Source organism: Grampus griseus (assembly GCF_964374135.1).
Source record: "Grampus griseus genome assembly, chromosome: 6".
Lineage (NCBI taxonomy): Eukaryota > Metazoa > Chordata > Mammalia > Artiodactyla > Delphinidae > Grampus > Grampus griseus.
The window spans coordinates 7,572,041-7,590,307 of NC_139000.1; the positions used below are offsets into that span (position 1 = coordinate 7,572,041).

At 55.1% G+C, this 18,267-nt stretch overlaps 1 protein-coding gene across 4 annotated transcripts; it reads left to right on the top strand.

Annotated features, from left to right (window-relative positions):
- The first annotated feature begins 574 nt into the window (after nucleotides 1-574).
- On the top strand, nucleotides 575-17,867 carry CIZ1 (CDKN1A interacting zinc finger protein 1). 4 transcript variants are annotated; one of them, XM_082655988.1, is made up of 18 exons: nucleotides 700-836; nucleotides 1,396-1,513; nucleotides 1,758-1,873; nucleotides 3,635-3,706; nucleotides 5,571-5,797; nucleotides 8,149-8,242; nucleotides 8,423-8,531; nucleotides 9,032-9,368; nucleotides 9,453-9,660; nucleotides 9,921-10,042; nucleotides 10,631-10,828; nucleotides 11,588-11,712; nucleotides 14,022-14,109; nucleotides 14,558-14,671; nucleotides 14,870-15,019; nucleotides 16,739-16,808; nucleotides 17,033-17,154; nucleotides 17,525-17,867. In XM_082655988.1, the coding sequence occupies exons 2-18, from the start codon at nucleotides 1,401-1,403 to the stop codon at nucleotides 17,738-17,740; spliced, it is 2,481 nt and encodes an 826-aa protein (XP_082512114.1). In that variant the 5' UTR covers nucleotides 700-836; nucleotides 1,396-1,400; the 3' UTR covers nucleotides 17,741-17,867. The 4 variants fall into 4 exon arrangements, with proteins under 4 accessions (XP_082512112.1, XP_082512114.1, XP_082512111.1 ...); XM_082655986.1 differs by lacking the exon at nucleotides 700-836 and adding an exon at nucleotides 575-676 and having other exon boundaries at nucleotides 9,032-9,660; XM_082655985.1 differs by having other exon boundaries at nucleotides 9,032-9,660.
- The last annotated feature ends 400 nt before the right edge of the window (nucleotides 17,868-18,267 follow it).

Below are 18,267 nucleotides of genomic sequence, written 5' to 3' on the forward strand. Positions count from 1 at the left end.
CCGTTCAGGGGCAGGATGAGCGCCGTTTTTACCATTAAACTCTGCCCTCCTCACCTGCTCCCCAGCCAAACCGGAGAAACAAACAAACAAAAAAACACTTTCAAACCGATCTCCCCACCCCTTCCAGGGCTAATTCTTCTGCCCCGTTGTGCCGGTCGTCCTCTCGAGGGGTCTCGGTCCCCGAATGTACAGCCGGCGGCTGCACGCCCCCTCCCACCCCAGCCCCGCGCGGGGTCTCCGGATCGCGGGACAGTGGCGGCCGCGGCAAGGTCCGCTGGGGATGGTCCCCCTCAAAGTCGCCCGCGATGTCCCTGCCAGACGAGAGACCCCTCTGGGCGACAGACGGACCTGGGGCTCAGAGCCGCCTCTTACCGATGCGGAGGACGCGGGGCAGAGGGTCTGCGCTGCCCAGGGTCCCCTAGCAGCTCGGAACCACTCCCAGCGCCGCCCAGCAGCTGGGCGAGCAGGTGCCGCCCCTGCAGCGCGAAGGGTGCACGGGGAGGGATCTCGCGGCGCGGCCGTGGGCACCCGGGCCTCCCGTCCTCCAGAGGGCGCTGCCCTGCCCTGGCCTGCAGACTGGCCTTCGGAGCGGACAGGCCGTGGCGGAGCAGCGGGGACCCCGGGAGCTGCGGGGACCGTTGGAGCCGCGATCCGGAGCTGCGGCCCACCCCCCACGGTGGGGGCTGCGCGACTGAGGAGGGGGTTCGGGGAGGAGGCTGTGTGGTTCCCGAGGCCAAAGCCGCGCTGGGAGGCGAAGTGCGCGGGCCGAGCGCGGCTGGGGGGACGCCGGAAGCCTTAGGGGCCACTTGAATGGAGGCCGAGGGCTTCTTTGACAGGTGGGGACACCGGTTTTGACGTGTAGTGCTGGCTCTGTCTGTAGAGGAAGGGGTTCAGCGGAATGGGGGGGATTAGGGTGGAGGGAAGCCTTCCTCCTACTTTGTTCGTGGAAGAAAGGGAAAGGTGGGGGTGGGGCGACGCTGATGTTATTGACAACATGTGCGCAAGGGACAGGGTGGGCGTATCAGAGGTGTGTGAGTGGACAGGGGCTGGCTTCGCTACGTGATTGGCGCAGAGAAAGGCTGAAGGGTGGGGTGGGAGGTGTATTTCTGTCGGACGCTCGTCCTGGAGCTGCGGAGCGGAGGGAGTCGGAGGGATGGAGGGTGCGGTTGGGCATTTGGAGGAGGGACTATTGGGAAGATATGGGGGAAATTGGCGGGAGGGTGGTTGAACTCTGCTGCTGGTGGAATTGGAGGTGTATGGAAAGGATGGGGCGCACGCGTGGCACGCTCTGGGCAGGACCGGGAGGGTAGCCGTGAAGCTCGGTCGGCAGCGTGTGAGGGCCGCGGGCTGGGGCTGGGCGACGGGGACCCGGCCTGACTCCTTCCCTTCCCGCAGCCGCCATGTTCAACCAGCAGCAGCAGCTCCAGCAGCTCCAGCAGCAGCAGTTGCTGCAGCTCCAGCAGCTGCTCCAGCAGTCCCCACCTCAGGCCCCACTGCCCATGGCCGTCAGCAGGTAAGCTCCCCACTGGAGGGGTGGGCGGCTCTAGACCTGCCCCTCTGACCCATGCCTTGGAGACCTCCTCCCAGCCCTTTCTCTCAGGAGCATCCCTGTCTGAGTCCTGGAGGTCATCAATTCCCACCCTAAGGGGATGCTCTGTCTGCAGTAGAGGGGGGCAGAGAATGGAGGTGAGGGGTCTCAGGGAAGAGGGAGGGTTTGACTCTCCCCAGAGCCCTCTGACACTGCTCTCAACACACAGGGGGCTCCCCCAGCAGCAGCCACAGCAGCAGCTCCTGAATCTCCAGGGCACCAACTCAGCCTCCCTCCTCAACGGCTCTGTGCTGCAGAGAGCTTTGCTGCTGCAGCAGTTGCAAGGTATGACTGCGGGCCCTGTCTCGCTCCATCTTAGCGGGAGATCCCCAGCAGCCCCACGGCACTGAATCTCATCAAATCCACACAGTAACCCTGAGAGGGAGCTGTGTCAGCGTCCTGGTTTACAGATGAGGACACTGAGGCTCCAGGAGGTGGAAGTCCCTAAGTTGCTCAACTGAATGCAGGTCTATCTGATCACAGAGGTGTACCCTTGGCCATGGTGTTAGCTCTGTGGGTGCTACTCAGCACAGTTTGCTGACATTCAGATTAGATGATATGATGGATGGCAAGATCTATTTTGACCACCCTCCTTTCTTTGCATCCTATTTGACAGATGAGGATGCCGAGGATGTCAGAGAAGGGAAGTCATTTGCCCTGGGTCACATAGCATCAGCAGTGGCTGAGCTAGACAGAGGCCTGGGCCTCCTGACCCCCTGGGTCTCTGAGTGGGTGTCTCTAGCCCTCTGCGTTAAGCCTGTGTCCTTACCTGAGTTTCCCCATGTGGAGAGCAGTCTTTCATCTCTTCCTTACAAGAAGCTGCTCCCGATACCTTAGCCCCTGCAGGAGTAATCCAGGGGTCCAGAGACGTGGGGCCAGCTCATCTTCAGACCCAGCCTCTCCCGCACGGTAGCTGTGGCTTGCTGGCTGGTTCCTCAGGGCTGGGCACTGTGCTGAGGCCCTGACAAACCCAATTCCTTGACTCTGCTGACAACCCTAAGGGGAGATACACTCATGATCCCATTTTACAGATGAAGAAACTGAGGCCCAGGTGTTGATTAGTGGTCTTACTACGGAGCTATGTTCTGAGACACCAGGCTATCCTGCCTCCCAGCAGGGTATGCAGTCAGGTCAGAAGATGTGATGGTCATCACTCTTCAGCCCTCCTGGGGCCACATGGGTGTGGATGGTCCTGAGAGCTGGCTTATAAATGATAGGTGATGAGTAGAGAGATAAAACCATACACAGGGACCCACAATGTATATATATTTTTTCACTTTTTCTTACTCATTCTAAAAGTCATACTCTTCAGGCTTCCCTGGTGGCGCAGTGGTTGAGAGTCCGCCTGCCGATGCAGGGGACGCGGGTTTGTGCTCCGGTCCGGGAAGATCCCACATGCCGCAGAGCGGCTGGGCCCGTGAGCCATGGCCGCTGAGCCTGCGAGTCCGGAGCCTGTGCTCCGCAATGGGAGAGGCCACAACAGTGAGAGGCCCGCGTACCGCAAAAAGAAACCAAAAAAAAAAAAAAAAACAGAAACAAAATAAAAAGTCATACTCTTCAAAGAAGAGTGAAAGAAATATTTTAAAAAGAGTATAAGAAAACCCAAATTGTCATATGCAGATTCACTCCTAAAGAAAAAACCACCCTTTAAAGTGTTGGTGTATTTCCTCCCCTTTTTTTCTAGGCACAAACCTGGGGACTTGTATATGATTGTGGTTATTGATATAAGTGAAAGGCTGTATCTTGTTTCTTTTTCACTGAATATAGCGGCATGATCATTTACCAAATGATTTGAAAGTCTCTGTAAAGATTGTTTTTGAACAGCTGTTTAATATTCTGCTGGAGGTGTGTGCCCTTGGGTCCCTAAACTTTCTCAGCTGTTTTCTTCTACTGCTTTTCTTTTCTTTTTTTTGCTTTAAATAATGGAATGAATATCATGTTTCAGAATTTTCTCTTAGAATGGATTCCCAAAAGTAGAATGACTGGGTCAGGGGGGATGGGTATTTTATGGCTTTTGATAAGTATTGCCAAATTGCTTTCCCAAAGGACTGGACCAGTTTGCAATGCCACCAGCCACATATGACAGTGCCGGTCTCACCATGCCCACGGCAACATTGGGTATTATACTCTTGATATATATATATATATATGTATATATACATCTAATCTACTAATTTGCTTGGCAAAAGCTATGTCATTAATGTTTTAGTTTACATTTCTTGGAGTGCTAGTGCGGTTGAATATTTTATATTTGTCTGTTAAACATTTGTAATTCCTTTTGTGACTTGTCCACGTGCTTTGTCTATTTTTCTTTTAGAGTGTGCCACCTTTTATCTTACTGTTTTTAAGAGCTCGTTAGCATTCTCTCTGCACATATGTGTATATGTATTTGTTTTAAGTTAATGTTAATTAAACCCTTAGTAAATACCAGGCACACTTGTATATCTCATTGAATCCTCATAGAACATTGTGAGTCAAGCACTCTTACTATCCCCATTTTACAGATGAGGGAACTGAGGCTAAGAAGGGGAAACTGATTTGCTCAAGGTCACAGGTCTTGTACTGTGGAGTCTGCATTTGAACCAGTTCTCCCAGCACATCTGACCCATGCACGCCCTTAACCCCTGTGCCTCCCATCCCAGCACTGGGTCAGGGATTTAAACTGTCCTTTATTGGGTCACACAATTCCCAGTGCTGGATCTCTGAGTCAGATGAGGTGCCTGCCCTTAAGGAGTTCGCAGGGTGGTTAGGTGGTGGGCAATGGGAAGCAGACAAGGAAATTGTGCAGGTGGTCCTAGAACAGGGAAGCTGGGGCCTCTGGGGATACAGAGAGGGTCTGGGAAGGCCACCCAAAGGAGATCACCTAAAGAGAGGAATGAAGGATGATTGGCATGTAGAACAGTCCAGACAGAAGAAACAGCATTTGCAAAGGCCCAGAGGCAGGCAGAGACCAGGCTTGTTTGAGGGATGCATGGGAGCATGTAGCTGGAATAAAGTGGGCACGTGTGTGGGGAGAATTGCGAGAAAGGAGGTCAGGGAGGAGCGCAGGACTGGACCTTGCACGGTGAAGAATGGGCTTCATTCCTGAGTATCAGGGAGCTATGGAAGGGCTTAGGCAGGGGGAGGGGCCAAGTCAGAATGTGGTTTTTGAAAGATCACTGTTTGCTGCTATCCAGTGCAAAATCTGTGGCTGAAATTCATACAGGGGATGAAGTGGCTTTGGAGGAAGGGGGGTGGTAGGAGTGGAGATTTGAAGAGGGGTCAGGCTAGACTGAGGAGAGGAGTAGGAGTCAGTGTTAATAGAATCTGGTGTTGGCTTGGATGGGGGAGCGTGAAGAGAGGGAGGAGTCAGGAAGATGCCCTGAATCCTCTCCGGTAGCCAGCTGTGGACAGCAGTGCCACTCCCAGAGACCCTGGACAAGCCACTCCTTCGCTTTGTGTCTCTATTTTGTCATCAGTAGAGAGGATAATGCTTACTCTGATGGTGGCTGGGCGGGGTGAGTGAAGCCATGCATAGAAAGTGCTTAGCAAGTGGCTGCTTCCCAGGAAACTTGATGAAGGGTAGCTTCTATTGGTAGGAGAGTGTCGTCTTATTCCAGGGACCAGTCATCTTGCTGGTTCTCCCTTTGGGTCCTGTGCTGAATCTTTCACATACCTTAAGGTGTACACTAAAGCATGCCTGAGGGTGAGTGGAGTTGCTGGGGGTGCTTAAGCCACTGACCAGGGAGGCATTTGGGGTGGGAAAAGGCCCCCTTCCCTCCCCAGCTGGAGCAGAAGATGCTAGCCCTAAAACCCCCTCTCCACCAGTGGTCCAGGTGGGACTGCGTCTTCAGCTCTCATCTCTCCCCTCTGGCTGCCCTTGGGTGGGGAGGGTCCCCTTGGAAGTTAACTGTGATGATGCTTTGGGGGACTGACCCCTGACCCTAGCCTCTACCACCCAACCACAGTTGTAATCCCTTTTCTCCCTTCTTTTCACACACAGGTAACCTCCGTGGCTACAACCTGGCAACCCCAAACCTGACAGCTCCCAGCCTCACACCCCCGCAGTTGGCCACCCCAAATCTACAGCAGTTCTTTCCCCAGGCCACTCGGCAGTCCCTGCTGGGCCCTCCTCCTGTTGGGGTCCCCATAAACCCCTCGCAGCTCAACCTTTCAGGGCGGAACACCCAGAAACAGGCCCGGACCTCCTCTACAACCCCTAGTCGCAAGGTGAGTGGTATCTGGACTGGAGCAGGCGAGGATGGGAATGGGAGAGGGTGTATCTGGGGATCAGCCCAGCTCTGCCCTCTCTGGCTCACATTGGCCTTTGGGCAGGTCATACCCCTCTTTGTACATCAGTTTCCTCATCTGTAAAATGGGGAAGGGGGCAGGAGTTAGACTCGCTTAGTGTTTCCCAAACTTTAAATATTCCTGAACCCCAATGTGATTTTTGCTATATCCAAACACCACCAGTATTATTATTTATTCCCTTTTTAATTACTATTTATATTATTTACTAATATCTCTCTCTTTCTGAAAAAACTGATATGTAACTGACATATAACATTGTATTCATTTTAGGTGTATTCTACCAATTTTCTTTAAATCAGCTCTGCCCAGTGGAAATAAAGTGTGAGCCATACATGTAATTTAAAAATTTCTAGTAATCACAGTAACAAAGTAAAAAGAAACAGGTGGAATTAATTTTACTAGCATATTTTATTCAACTTAATATATTTAAAAAATGATTTCAACCTGTAATCAATATAAAAAATGAACACGGCATTTTACATTCCGGTTTTTTTTGTTTTTTGTAGTAAGTCTTTAAATTCCGGTGTATATTTTATGCTTACGTCTCAATTCGGCTTCCAACATTTCCAGGGCTCAAAAGCCAGGTACATGTGACTAGTAGCTACGGTCTGGGATAGCACAGCTTTAAATGAAGTAGCTGCTTCTCTGCTACATTTAGTTAAAAAGGAAACATTATATCACTGTCTGAAATTTAAAAAAAAAAAAGCTAAATTAATTGCCATACATAGAAGTAAAAGAAAAGTGACTGGGGGTAAAACAATGTTCTAAAATGCTCAACTCCACTCCGTTGCCAGCCGAAGGTTCTCAGCCGCTACAGGCCTTTCCCTGATGAAAGCAGGAAGCCTCAGAGAGATTTTCAAAGGGAATAGTATCCTCCCTGAGCCTGTCCTGTCCCTGAACGTCCTGGCAGCTCCTCACACACACCACACTCCTGAGAGCACCTGGCGGTGGAGGGGTGGAACACCCTCCTTTTCTGGCTGCTCTGGCGCCAGCCCACATCGGGAGGGGAGGCATTTCCCTCCAGAGGGGGGCCCAGGCGGCCTCTGACTTTACGGTCGGGCTTGTCCTGACACAGTCTGGCCTAGTGTTTACCTCCTTGCCCCCATTTTACATATGGGAAAACCGAGGCCGTGGGGTGGAGGTTGCCCTGGACTGCACAGCTGTCACGACAGACCCAGAGTCCAGCCCTCCTGACTCACAGCCAGTGCCCATGTCGTGCAGGGTGAGAGCTGGGTAGCTTCTGAAGGGTGTGGAGTCCTGATGTGGTGCATGTTTGCCCTGGTTCCTCGGGCTTAGGAGGAGGGAGGGAAGCTGCATGTGGATTCCTGAGGCTTCCTGGGGTGCCCTGGAACCATGTGGAGCTGTGTGTTCATTTCACAGATGTCTGTTAAGTCCTGCGGAGGACTCACTGGTGCAGAGAAGGCATCTGGAGATGCTCTCCTGGAGATCTTGGGCTGGGGAGGGGGTGGTGGTAGTGGTGAGATCTTAATGCAAATAATGCTCCAGCCAATGAATTATGACTATGAAAAATGCCACAGAAAGGAAGCCTGGGGCCCCTGGGGGCCTGTACTATGGCTTAGGAAGGCTTCCTGCAAGAAGTGCCTTTGAGGCTCTGGGAGAAGGCCTGGGGCTTTGGGGAAACAGAGAGAAGGCCAGTGTGGACATAGGGAGGGGGAGGGGGAGCGTGGGGAGAGCTGAGGCTGCAGGGGTGGGCATGGGGTACGGGCCAGATTGTGCAGGGGGGTGGGGCGGGTGGGTAGTTTCAGGCTTGGGGTAAGGAAGGAGTCATCCAGGGCTATGGGAAATCACGGGAGGGTTGCAGCCTGACAGAGATGAGAGACATGATCAGGTTTGAGAAGGGTCCCTCAGGAATTCCCTGGTGGTCCAGTGGTTAGGACTCTGCGCTTTCACTGCCGTGGCCTGGGTTCCATCCCTGGTCCGGGAGCTAAGATCCCGCAAGCCAAGCGGCATGACCAACAAAAAAAAAAAAAGAGAGAAGGATCCTTCTGGCTGCTTTGTGGAGAACAGGGTGGGGAATCAGGAGGCAACACCGTGGACCACGTGAAGGCATTGCATCCCCCAAACCTGCATTTACTTAACCGGCAGGCAGCTAGATGGAACCCCCTGGACAGAATTCCTGGGGTGTTTAGGATCTTCTCTGGGGCCAGGCCCCGTCATCCTCTGGGGGACGTGTTGCAGCCGCTCTTGGGCAAGGGAGTATTTACTGGGGTGGGTGGCAGGTATCATAAATGGTTTCTGAAAGGAAGCAGGATTCTTCTTCTCAGACGATGCCTGTGGAGGACAAGTCAGACCCCCCAGAGGGGTCTGAGGAAGCCGCAGAGCCCCGAACAGACACACCTGAAGGTGAGGGAGGGAGGTTGCTGGCCCTTCAGAGGGGACGCGGGTTAGGGCAGTGGGGCGCAGGGGTGGTCATGGAGGCAGGGATCTTGCAGGGTGGGTGGGGGGGTGAGTCCAGGCCCCATCTCCTGGAGCTCGTACGTGCTATATCCAGCACGGCAGTCATTCACCTGCCCTCCATTCCAGACCAAGAATCTCCCCACTGCCTAGATTGCATCACTAAGGAGAAACGCACTGCAGCACCTGAGCCTGAGTCTTGTGTGGCGTCTGAGCCACCAGCTAAAAGGTCAAAGAGGTAACTGATGCTGAAAACCTGCCTGGGGCCCAGGTACCCTGTACCCTGATTCCTGCAAAGGCAGAGGGTAGGGGGTTGGTGGGGTGAGATCCTTCAAGGAAAGGGCCTTGGTTTCTGGCTTGGAGGAATGTCAAACCTAATTCTTCACCTTACCTGGGAAGGCCCTCAGCCAGACGGACTCTGGCATCTTCACTGTGACTGAATCACCTGGAGGCAGGTGAGGTGGCCAGCTTGGAGGGGTGAAGACGTGAGCCTGGAACCTCAGAGAGTGGGCAGAGGGTAGGCAGGCTTACAGGACCTCGGATACATATTAGCAAGCTGTGGGAGGTGGGAGCAAGTGATCCAATTTATTTAGGTGCAACTGGGACCCAGAGAGCCGAGGGGGCTCGTCCAAATCCCTAGCTTTGTATGCGGCATAGCTAGGACTGGAGCCTAGGTCATGGCCTTTCTTGGGAGCCCCTGGGGCCAATTGAATTTGATCTTCTTTTGATCCTTCCTAGCTCAGAGGAGCCCACAGAGAAGGGAACCCCAGGGCAGCTGCAGGCAAAGGTCCAGCCACAGGCCCGGTTGATGGCACCAAAGCAGACACAGACAACCGAGCTGCTGCCTGAGCCACTGGAAGCTCGAGTGCTGCCACGATTTCAGCCACGAGTTCTGCAGATCCAAGCCCAGGTGCAGCCACAGACTCAGCCAGAGACTCAGCCACAGATGCTACCATTGAAGGCCCAGGTGCAGCCAAAGCTGCAGAAGCAGGCACAGACACAGACCTCTCCAGAGCACTTAGTACCACGACAGGAGCATCTGCAGCTGCAGAAGGAGGCAGAGCCACAGAAACAGGTGCAGCCACAGGCACATTCACAGTCCCCAAGGCAGGTGCAGCCACTGCTGCAGAAGCAGGCACAGACGCAGACGTATCCACAGGTCCAGACAGAAGCGCAGCCGAGGGTCCAGCCGCTGGAGCTGCCACTGGAGCAACGTCCAGTGCAGTTGCCAGTGCAGCCACTGGAGCCAAACCAGAGACAGCCTCAGACTCAGCCACAGGTGTCGGTGCCGGCACTGGAGAAAGCCCCAGTTCCGGTTCCCTCTGCAGTGCTGGAGACGCTGCCCGATACAGTGGAAGCTGGAGCAGGTAAGTGAGCAGTGGCTCCCAGCCGGCCTGGTGATGGGACAGCTCTGCCTGAACCCTTCAGTCCTGCCCTGGCACTGTCCAACCCTGACTGGGTGCTGCCTGGGACTGAGGGTTGGGCCTGGATCTAGGGTTCGGGGCCGTCTGCACTGGAGGCTTCAAGGTCCCGGATGTGGGCAGAGAAGGTGGCTCTTGGGCCTGGGTCCCTCAGGGCCCAGGTGGGAGATGGACCCTGGGGAAGCAGAGCACATCTGTCATTTCAGGCCTGGAGGAGGCCTCGCCAGAGCCAGTGGGCGCCCAGGTTGGCCTGGAGGAGAGCCAGGAAGAGTTGACCAGTGGCCTGGATGTGGGAGAATGTGAAGAAAGAGCAAGAGAGATGCTGGGGGTGGGTAGAGATGCTGATGAGGACCACATGGTGCACCCCCTCAGCGCCCCCTCGGGTTTCCCCTCCTGTGAAATGTGACAGCAGCCCTCCACCTGGGTTCGTGGGCAGACCAGACTGGGTTTGACAGTGGTTCAGTGACAGTGGTTCAGCCTTCACATGCCTTTGCTCTGATGACCTGGAGGTACTTTTAGTGATAAGGGTCCCTTCCAGCCGGCTCACCCTGAAACTAGAGACCCCAGAGCCCCCTACAGGTAACGTTGCTCCAGCGGAGGGAGCGCAGCTGGAAGCCTGTGCCTGGGGCTGGGGCCCAGCCCTGCCTCCTGGCCAAACCCCCTCCCTTCTTCATGCGTCTCCATCTGTCATGTGGGGGGTGGGGTGGGTAGACTTTTAGAGTGAGGCGGACCTGGGTTTGAATCCTAACTGTGGTGCTTCCTGGCTGAGCGAGCTTGGGCAATCACCTGACCACTCAGAGCCTCAGTTTCCCCACTTGTAAAGTGGGCTGTCAGGACGGCTCCTAGATGTTTAGCATGGGGCTGGCCCACTGTAAGCGCCCAGCTGGTGGTAGCTCTGCTCCTGCTTCCGGTGTAGGTGTGGGGTGCTGGGGGCTCCCTGAAGGTCACCATCCTGCAGAGCAGCGACAGCCGGGCCTTTAGCACCGTACCCCTCACACCTGGGCCCTGGTCCGGCGACTCTACCTCTGCCACCCCTGTGGCGGCCAGCGTGCCCTCTAAGCAGGCCCTTCAGTTCTTCTGCTACATCTGCAAGGCCGGCTGCAGCAGCCAGCAGGTACCGCCCCCAGCGGGTGGGTGGGGAGGTCGCGTGGGCGGGCGGAGGGCTTGGGGTCTGTATGTGATGCCTAGCCTGCCCTTCCCACGGCTGCCTCTGTGGCCACGTGGGCCCTCAAGCCCCACCCCCAGCAGCTGTACATTTGCTCACAAAACATTTCCCGACCAGCCAAGGGGGCAGGATTTTAGAGTTGGGTGGACCTGGTTCAAATCAGCCCTGACTGGCCATGTGGGTTTCGGAAGGTGAATTCCACCCTTTGTGCCTCGGTTTCCGCATGTGTCAGAGGAGGAGACATTTAGAACCCGCCTCTAGAAAAAAAAATAGAACCCACCTCACTGGCAAGTTCTGGGGATTCAGCGACTTGACACTGAAGTCATAAGCCCCAGGCCCGGCCCAGAGCGAGTCCAGCATTAATAACAGCATCATACTGGTATGATTATTACTATCGCTACTGTTACCTTCGTCCCTCTGTGCCTCCCCTGAGCAGAGTCATGGGAACCTGGAATTTGATCAGACTGCTCCTCGCCTTGGAGGCGCTCAGTCTCCAGGGGGAGCAGAGGCTCTGGCTGGCGTGTACTCACTCCGTGCCTCCGTTCACCATCCTTCTCTGGCCCACACAGGGTTGTAAGAGAAACGGCCTCCCAGCGGAGGTGGGGTGAGCATAAAGCTAAGGTTGAAGGCCTCTTCCCCGGGCCGCACTCTTGCTCACCATTCTGGGGCTCACTCCTCATGCCCCTTCCTCCCTCTCGCCTGCCGCAGGAGTTCCAGGACCACATGTTGGGGGCCCAGCACCAGCAGCGGCTCGGAGACATCCAGCACATGAGCCAAGCCTGCCTCCTGTCCCTGCTGCCTGTGCCCCGGGATGTCCTGGAGCGAGAGGACCAGTGAGTGGGGGATCTCAGAGCCGCTGTAGGGGGGGTAGGCGGCCTCGCAAGCCAGCCCCGGCAGAAAGGGACCCTGAATCTACCATCCACAAGGTCTGCTTTTGGGTTAAGCATTGCCCAACCTGAGACACCTCGTCACACCACTAACTGTGTGGCCTTGGACCTCAGTTTTCCTTATCTGTAAAATGGCCTCACGAGGGGTGTAATGCAGGAACTCATGAGCTAGACAGTCTCTTAAGGTTACATCCAGGCAGGAACAGTGTGACCATGTATGTGGGAGGGAAGTGGGTTGTGGGACATCCTGCTCCCCTGGCATATATGCTGACCCCAACCACGGGGGCCTGAAGGTCAGGATCTGCTCATCTTGTGGCTTGAGGTTAGAGCTTCCCTGGGTCACCCCTTTTCTTTGTCGTGGGGACTTGGCCCATCAGAAATGTCAGCCCTCCCAGAGTCTGGGACTGGCTCTTGGGGTGCTCTGTGGGCAATCACTGAGGCCTGCAGGGGCTGCGAGGCATCATCAGTGAAAGAAACAGGATGGTGCTGGCTCGGGACACCCTGCGGGATATGGGCTGTGTCTCACAGGACAGCTGCCACTCAGCTCCAGACCTCCTGGTTTTTCAGAGGCATCTAGAAACCTAGATTTGTATGTGAATCTCCCAATTTCAAAATGTTAACAGCTAGTTCAGAATTAAAACAAGATGAAACAAGTCCTGTGGAGGCCAAATCAGACCCTTTCAGAGGCTAGATAGGCCTTGGGTCAATGGTCGGGGACTGTGCCATGAGCATTTATAGAGGCTCACAGCTTGAAGCTCCCTGCATGGGGTGAGGGGACAGGAAGGGCCCTCGGGTAGCTTCAGCTTGCATCTCCTGCGTGACGGGAAGCACTCTCTCCAAAGGCTTCTGTGTCTCTGTTAGGCAGTTCTCACTAAGAGAAGAGCTTCCCTGTGGCTTTGTAGGATGTTCTCCAGCCTTAAGGCTCCCTTTGCTTGCTGACCTAGGAGTTATACTTAGGCCAAATCATCATAAAGACAGGAGAAAGGTGACTCACAGAGTTGCTCCTTGCAGAGTTAATGCAATGGTGAAAAAATTTAGTTGGAAATGATCTTTTCAAAACTAGGGAATTAGTCAGATCAGTTTAAGTCTTATCCACTTGGTGGTAGAACTAATTCTAGGGAATTTCTGATAATGTGGAAACATATGTGTGATGCAGTGTCAAGTTAGAACAGGATCCAAAATAGCGTTTGCAGAATGAGTTTGATTATATTCAATATAAAAATAGATCTTGGGCTTCCCTGGTAGTGCAGTGGTTAAGAATCTGCCTGCCAATGCAAGGAACACAGGTTTGAGCCCCGGCCTGGGAAGATCCCACGTGCCGCAGAGCAACTAAGCCCGTGCGCCACAACTACTGAGCCCACGTGCCACAGCTACTGAAGCCTGCGTGCCTAGAGCCCATGCTTCGCAACGAGAGAAGCCACCGCAATGAGAAGCCGCGCACTGCAACGAAGAGCAGCCTCCGCTCGCCACAACTAGAGAAAGCCCACATGCAGCAACGAAGACCCAACACAGCCAAAAAAATTAAAGAAACAAACTAATTAATTAAAAAAAAAAAGATCTTGTGACGGAAGAAAACTGCAGGGCTGTAGCCCAAGCTATAAACAAGCTTCAGGTGGAGGGGATTCCGATTACACTGTCTTCTGATGATGTCTGCCCTTGAATCTGGACTTGGCCCTGTGCAGAATGTGGCAGTCCTTCCGATAGGCTGTGTGTCCTTCTGACACAGTCAGAAACTCTGGGCTGATCCCATGCCAGGCCCCGGGGATGCTGGGGTGGTGTCCTGGCTTCCCAGAGCTTGCAGTCCAGTGAGGGCAGAGAAGGGATCAGGTCCTCCCAATTCATCGTGGAAAATGCTGGAGCAGTGGCACTTTGGGGTCCCAGAGGGGGGCCTGGCTACCTGGGATTGGGACAGGTCCAGAAATGGGGGGAGGTGGAAGAACAGCTCTAGGAAAGGGAGGTTTTATCTAAACTGAAGGATAAGAGGAGATCTCCAGGGCAGATATCCTCAGTTCTGTCACCGTCCTGGTGGCCTCCTGGTATCCCAGATGCTTCTAAATCTCATTTCTCCCCCCAAGTTTTCTCTCTTATTCCTATTTAAGTATTCTTCCAGATGAGCCTCAGGACCATTTTGTTAAGTTTCCAAAAAAACGCTTCTGTTGGAATTGCATTCCGTTTATGGAGCGTCTGGAAGAGCTGCTGTCTTTCCAGCAAGAATGCGGTGTCACACTGTACTTGTTTTGATTGTCATCATTTAGAGAGCCTCCACCCAGGCGCTGGTGCAACACCTGCCAGCTCTACTACATGGGGGACCTGATCCAGCACCGGAGGACGCAGGACCACAAGGTATGAGGACCCACCTGCTGCAAAGGCGCCCAAGCCCAGGGCTGCGGAGGAGGGAGCCCAGGTTGGGAGCAGAAAGCAAACGTCAGCCTTTGTCACTGCGTGGCCGTAACTCATGACGAGTCAGTCACGTTTCCTCTTTGGGCTTCAGTTTCCCCATCTGTCCAGTGTGGGCAAGGCACCATCTCACCCTGCATTCAGCCTCGGGGCTCGTGGGGTCCTCAGGTGCCTGCCCTCTCTCCCTGTCTTCCGACGGTCCTGTCTCTGTTACCATCTGTCGTCCTTCCTTATAGGGAGGGACGGGAGGTGTTTGCCTGTGTTCTGTGCAGCACAGCCGGCTGATCACAGAGGTGGTGGGCCTGCAAGTGGGAGGCGAGGTCTCGCTGGGCCCTGCCTGGCTGCGCCTGGGGCTGCTGCCCGCCGCCCACTTGGCCTGCCCTCCTGTCCCCAGATCGCCAAGCAATCCCTGCGGCCTTTCTGCACTGTTTGCAACCGCTACTTCAAGACCCCCCGCAAGTTTGTGGAACATGTGAAGTCCCAGGGGCATAAGGACAAAGCCAAGGAGGTAACCCCAGCTCCCTCAGAGGACATGGGCCCAGGGAAGTAGAGACTTGGCCAAGGCCACACAGCAAGTTGAGGTGTATTCCAGTCCAAGTTCATAGCAGGTCTGGGGGGACTGGAGTTCTTTGGGGTGTGGGGAGGATGGGGTGTCGCACCCTGGCTGCCCAGAGCTGACTTGAGCCTTCACCCACTCCCTGGGAAGCTGAAGATGCTCGAGAAGGAGATTGCCAGCCAAGATGAGGACCACTTCATCACGGTGGACGCCGTGGGCTGCTTTGAGGGCGATGAAGAAGAGGAGGAGGACGACGATGATGAAGAAGAGATCGAGGTTGAGGAGGAATTCTGCAAGCAGGTGCTTGGGGGGAGGTGGTGTGGAACGGAGGCTGGTGGCTGGACTCCCAGCCCAGGAGAGACCTCACCCCGCCTCCCAGGGGCCAGGAGGCACCGTGCTGGCATCTTTGGGCACTAAGGCCTGCCACGATTTAGTATCAATAGGAACTCTATTCAATATGACGATATGTAAATATACATCATGACACCTATAGGGTAGCAGGTGAAATATGCAAGGTCTTCAAAGCCTGGCTGCTGTTTTTACTTGTGGAAGAGAAAGGGCATCCTGGGGCAAGAGAACAGCATCATAAAGGCATGGAGAGGACTTCCCTGGTGGCGCAGTGATTGAGAGTCCGCCTGCCGATGCAGGGGACACGGGTTCGTGCCCCGGTCCGGGAGGATCCCGCATGCCGTGGAGCGGCTGGGCCCATGAACCATGGCCGCTGAGCCTGCGCGTCCGGAGCCTGTGCTCCGCAGTGGGAGAGCCACAGCAGTGAGAGGCCTGCGTACCACACACACACACACACAAAAAAAAGTCATGGAGAGGGGAGCTATGTGGTGCATACAGGAAAAGTCAGTGAAATATGATGATGAGGATGATGGCGAGAGCAGTGAACATTTTTCGAGCACTTACTGTATGCCACGCGTGTACCAAGCACTTTCCTGGCAGAATCTTACCCACTTGGATGCCAGGAGGCGAGACTGCAGAGCCCGTGCTCAAAATACCCCAGCTCTGCTGCTTCCCATGAGTGAGGAGCTGGAGGAGCTTTGCAGTTTAACAAGTGTTTCCAGAGCATCTGTTCTGGGCCAGGCCCTGGTGCTGGATACCAGGGGTACTTGGGGTTGAAGTTCCGGCCCCTGTCCTCACAGAACTTGTCTGTTACAGTCCAGGGTGGTGAGGGGGCAGCCACAGGGGGCGGTGCATAACGGGGCTGTGGATGGAAGGTTGCGTGGGTGGCCTCCAGCCCTAAGCAGGTTGGGGGAGATGCCAGCTTTGCTACTCAGTGGTCAGCAGTGGCATGACCCTGGGCAAGCCCCTTGGCCTCTATAAGCCTGTTCCTCTGCTTAGAATAGTCCCAACTCAGACTGTAAGGAAGGGTCACAGCCCAGGGGGTGGTCGTTATTCTTAAAAGCCAGATTTGTTTGCAAGGCACTGCTAGGCGTGGCCTTGTCTGGAAGGGGCTCATGTCCAGCCAGTGAGACAAGGGATCCTTGATCACTTGAAACCTACCCCCTAAGACTGTGATTGCTGCAGCATTAGGGAGCTGGCGGGGGGCTCATGGCAGAGTGTAACCGGGCTGGGGGCTCACCAGGGCTCACTACCCTGCACCTCCATAAACCCGCTGTATGACCCTGGGCAAGTGAGTTAATGTGCCTGGGACTCAGTCTCCTCTTATGTAAAATGGGCAAACCATAGAAAGTTGTTATGAGGATTCAGCGAAATGACACGTGTGATGTGTTGGGCATACCTGGCATGGATTATGGCCAGTGTGGGAGCAGGAGGGCTTCCTGGAGGAGGGGACTGATTGAGCTGAACCTGGAAAGTATAGATTGGGAAAGGCACTCGGGGGGCAGGATCAGCATGTGCAAAGGCTCAGAACATGCCACCCACAACCTCCTGGAAATCAAGGCGGGGTTCCTTGATTGAAGAGCATGGGTGGGTTCCAGTCCCCGCCTGCGTTTAGGAGGAGGCTAGGGGAAGCCAGAACCAATGGAGGCCCACACCTGTGTGTGTTTCCAGGTGAGATCCAGAGATATATCCATAGAGGAGTGGAAAGGCTCGGAGACCTACAGCCCCGACACGGCATATGGTAAGACCCCAGCCCTGACCCCACCTGCAGGAGCTGCGGCCCTCAGGTCGCCTCCAGGCGACCCCCCAGATCCCAGCCACAGCATCCTGGCCAGGCATCCTGTCCCCTCGTCCTCTTTTCTTTTCCCATCTGGAGGGTGGGGAGGGGTAGCAAATGGGCCCCTAGAGAAGGGGGGACACCTGGCTGGTGAGGCATGTGAGTGCACAGACCCTGCTGTCCCACAGGTGTGGACTTCCTGGTGCCTGTGATGGGCTACATCTGCCGCATCTGCCACAAATTCTATCACAGCAACTCAGGGGCGCAGCTCTCCCACTGCAAGTCCCTGGCCCACTTTGAGAACCTGCAGGTGAGTCAGGCCCCCTTCCCGGCTCTGCCCTGCCCAGGGAGTCAAGACTGTGTCCTAGATGATGGGGACAGCCAGTGGCCACCTCCCTCCTGTGTTTGGCCTCAGCCCCTGGGTACAGCCCCCAGTGAGAGGCTCTGCCCACAAAGGGAATCAGAGCCACGTTGGGGCCAACGTCTCTCTGCAGTTGTTCTGGTGGGTGCTGAGGGCTGGGCTGTTAGCTCTAGAGCTCTGGCCCAGAGAGGCTGAGCACATCACACAGGGTCACATAGCATGTCTGACGCTGTCTCAACTGGGCTGGGGAAACAGCCTCTGGCCAGGAGCACACCAGGTGGGGAGGAAGCCTGGCCTCACCTGCACTCTCTGTGTCCAGAAATATAAGAAGGCCAAGAACCCCAGCCCCACCACCAGGCCCGTGAGCCGCCGGTGTGCAATCAACGCCCGGAACGCCCTGACTGCTCTGTTCACCTCCGGCGGCCGCACACCCACGCAGCCCAGCACCCAGGACACAGCCAAAACGCCCAGCAAGGTGACAGCCCAACCCGCTCAGCACCCTCTACCCCGGCGCTCAAGCCGCCTCAAAACCTGATGGAGGGAGCGGCCCACAGCTGCCCCGTCTGGGTCTAGATCTGCTACGCTTTTTAGGAGTCTGTGTGGAGACTGTGACATGGTTGGTGTTTTTACTCAAAATCCAATAAAAGAAGGTAGTTTGGCTGTATAGTCCCCACCAGCACTTCCGTCTGGGTGGACAGGGAAAGGGGGCCCCCAGCTAGCTCTCAGTCAGCACCCAGCCCCTGCGGGTAGTGTGGTGGCAGAACTGGAAAGCTGAAGACAGGCTCCCTAACCAGGGACTCTGGGATTATGAGGTGTTTCACCTCCTGAGCCTCAGTTTCCCTCTTAATAATGTACCCAGGCTAGGAAAGTACTACCTTCAAGTAAGATCTCATTTAATCTTCACAGTGTCCCTAGGAGGTAGGTCTTGTTATCCCCAAATTATCCCATTATCCCAGATGAAGAAACTGAGGCCTAGCAAGGTCAAGTGCCTGCTGAAGGTCATATATCTGGTGAGTGGCCAGGATTTGACCCCGAGCCTGAACTCTGGACCCCTGTCCTGGC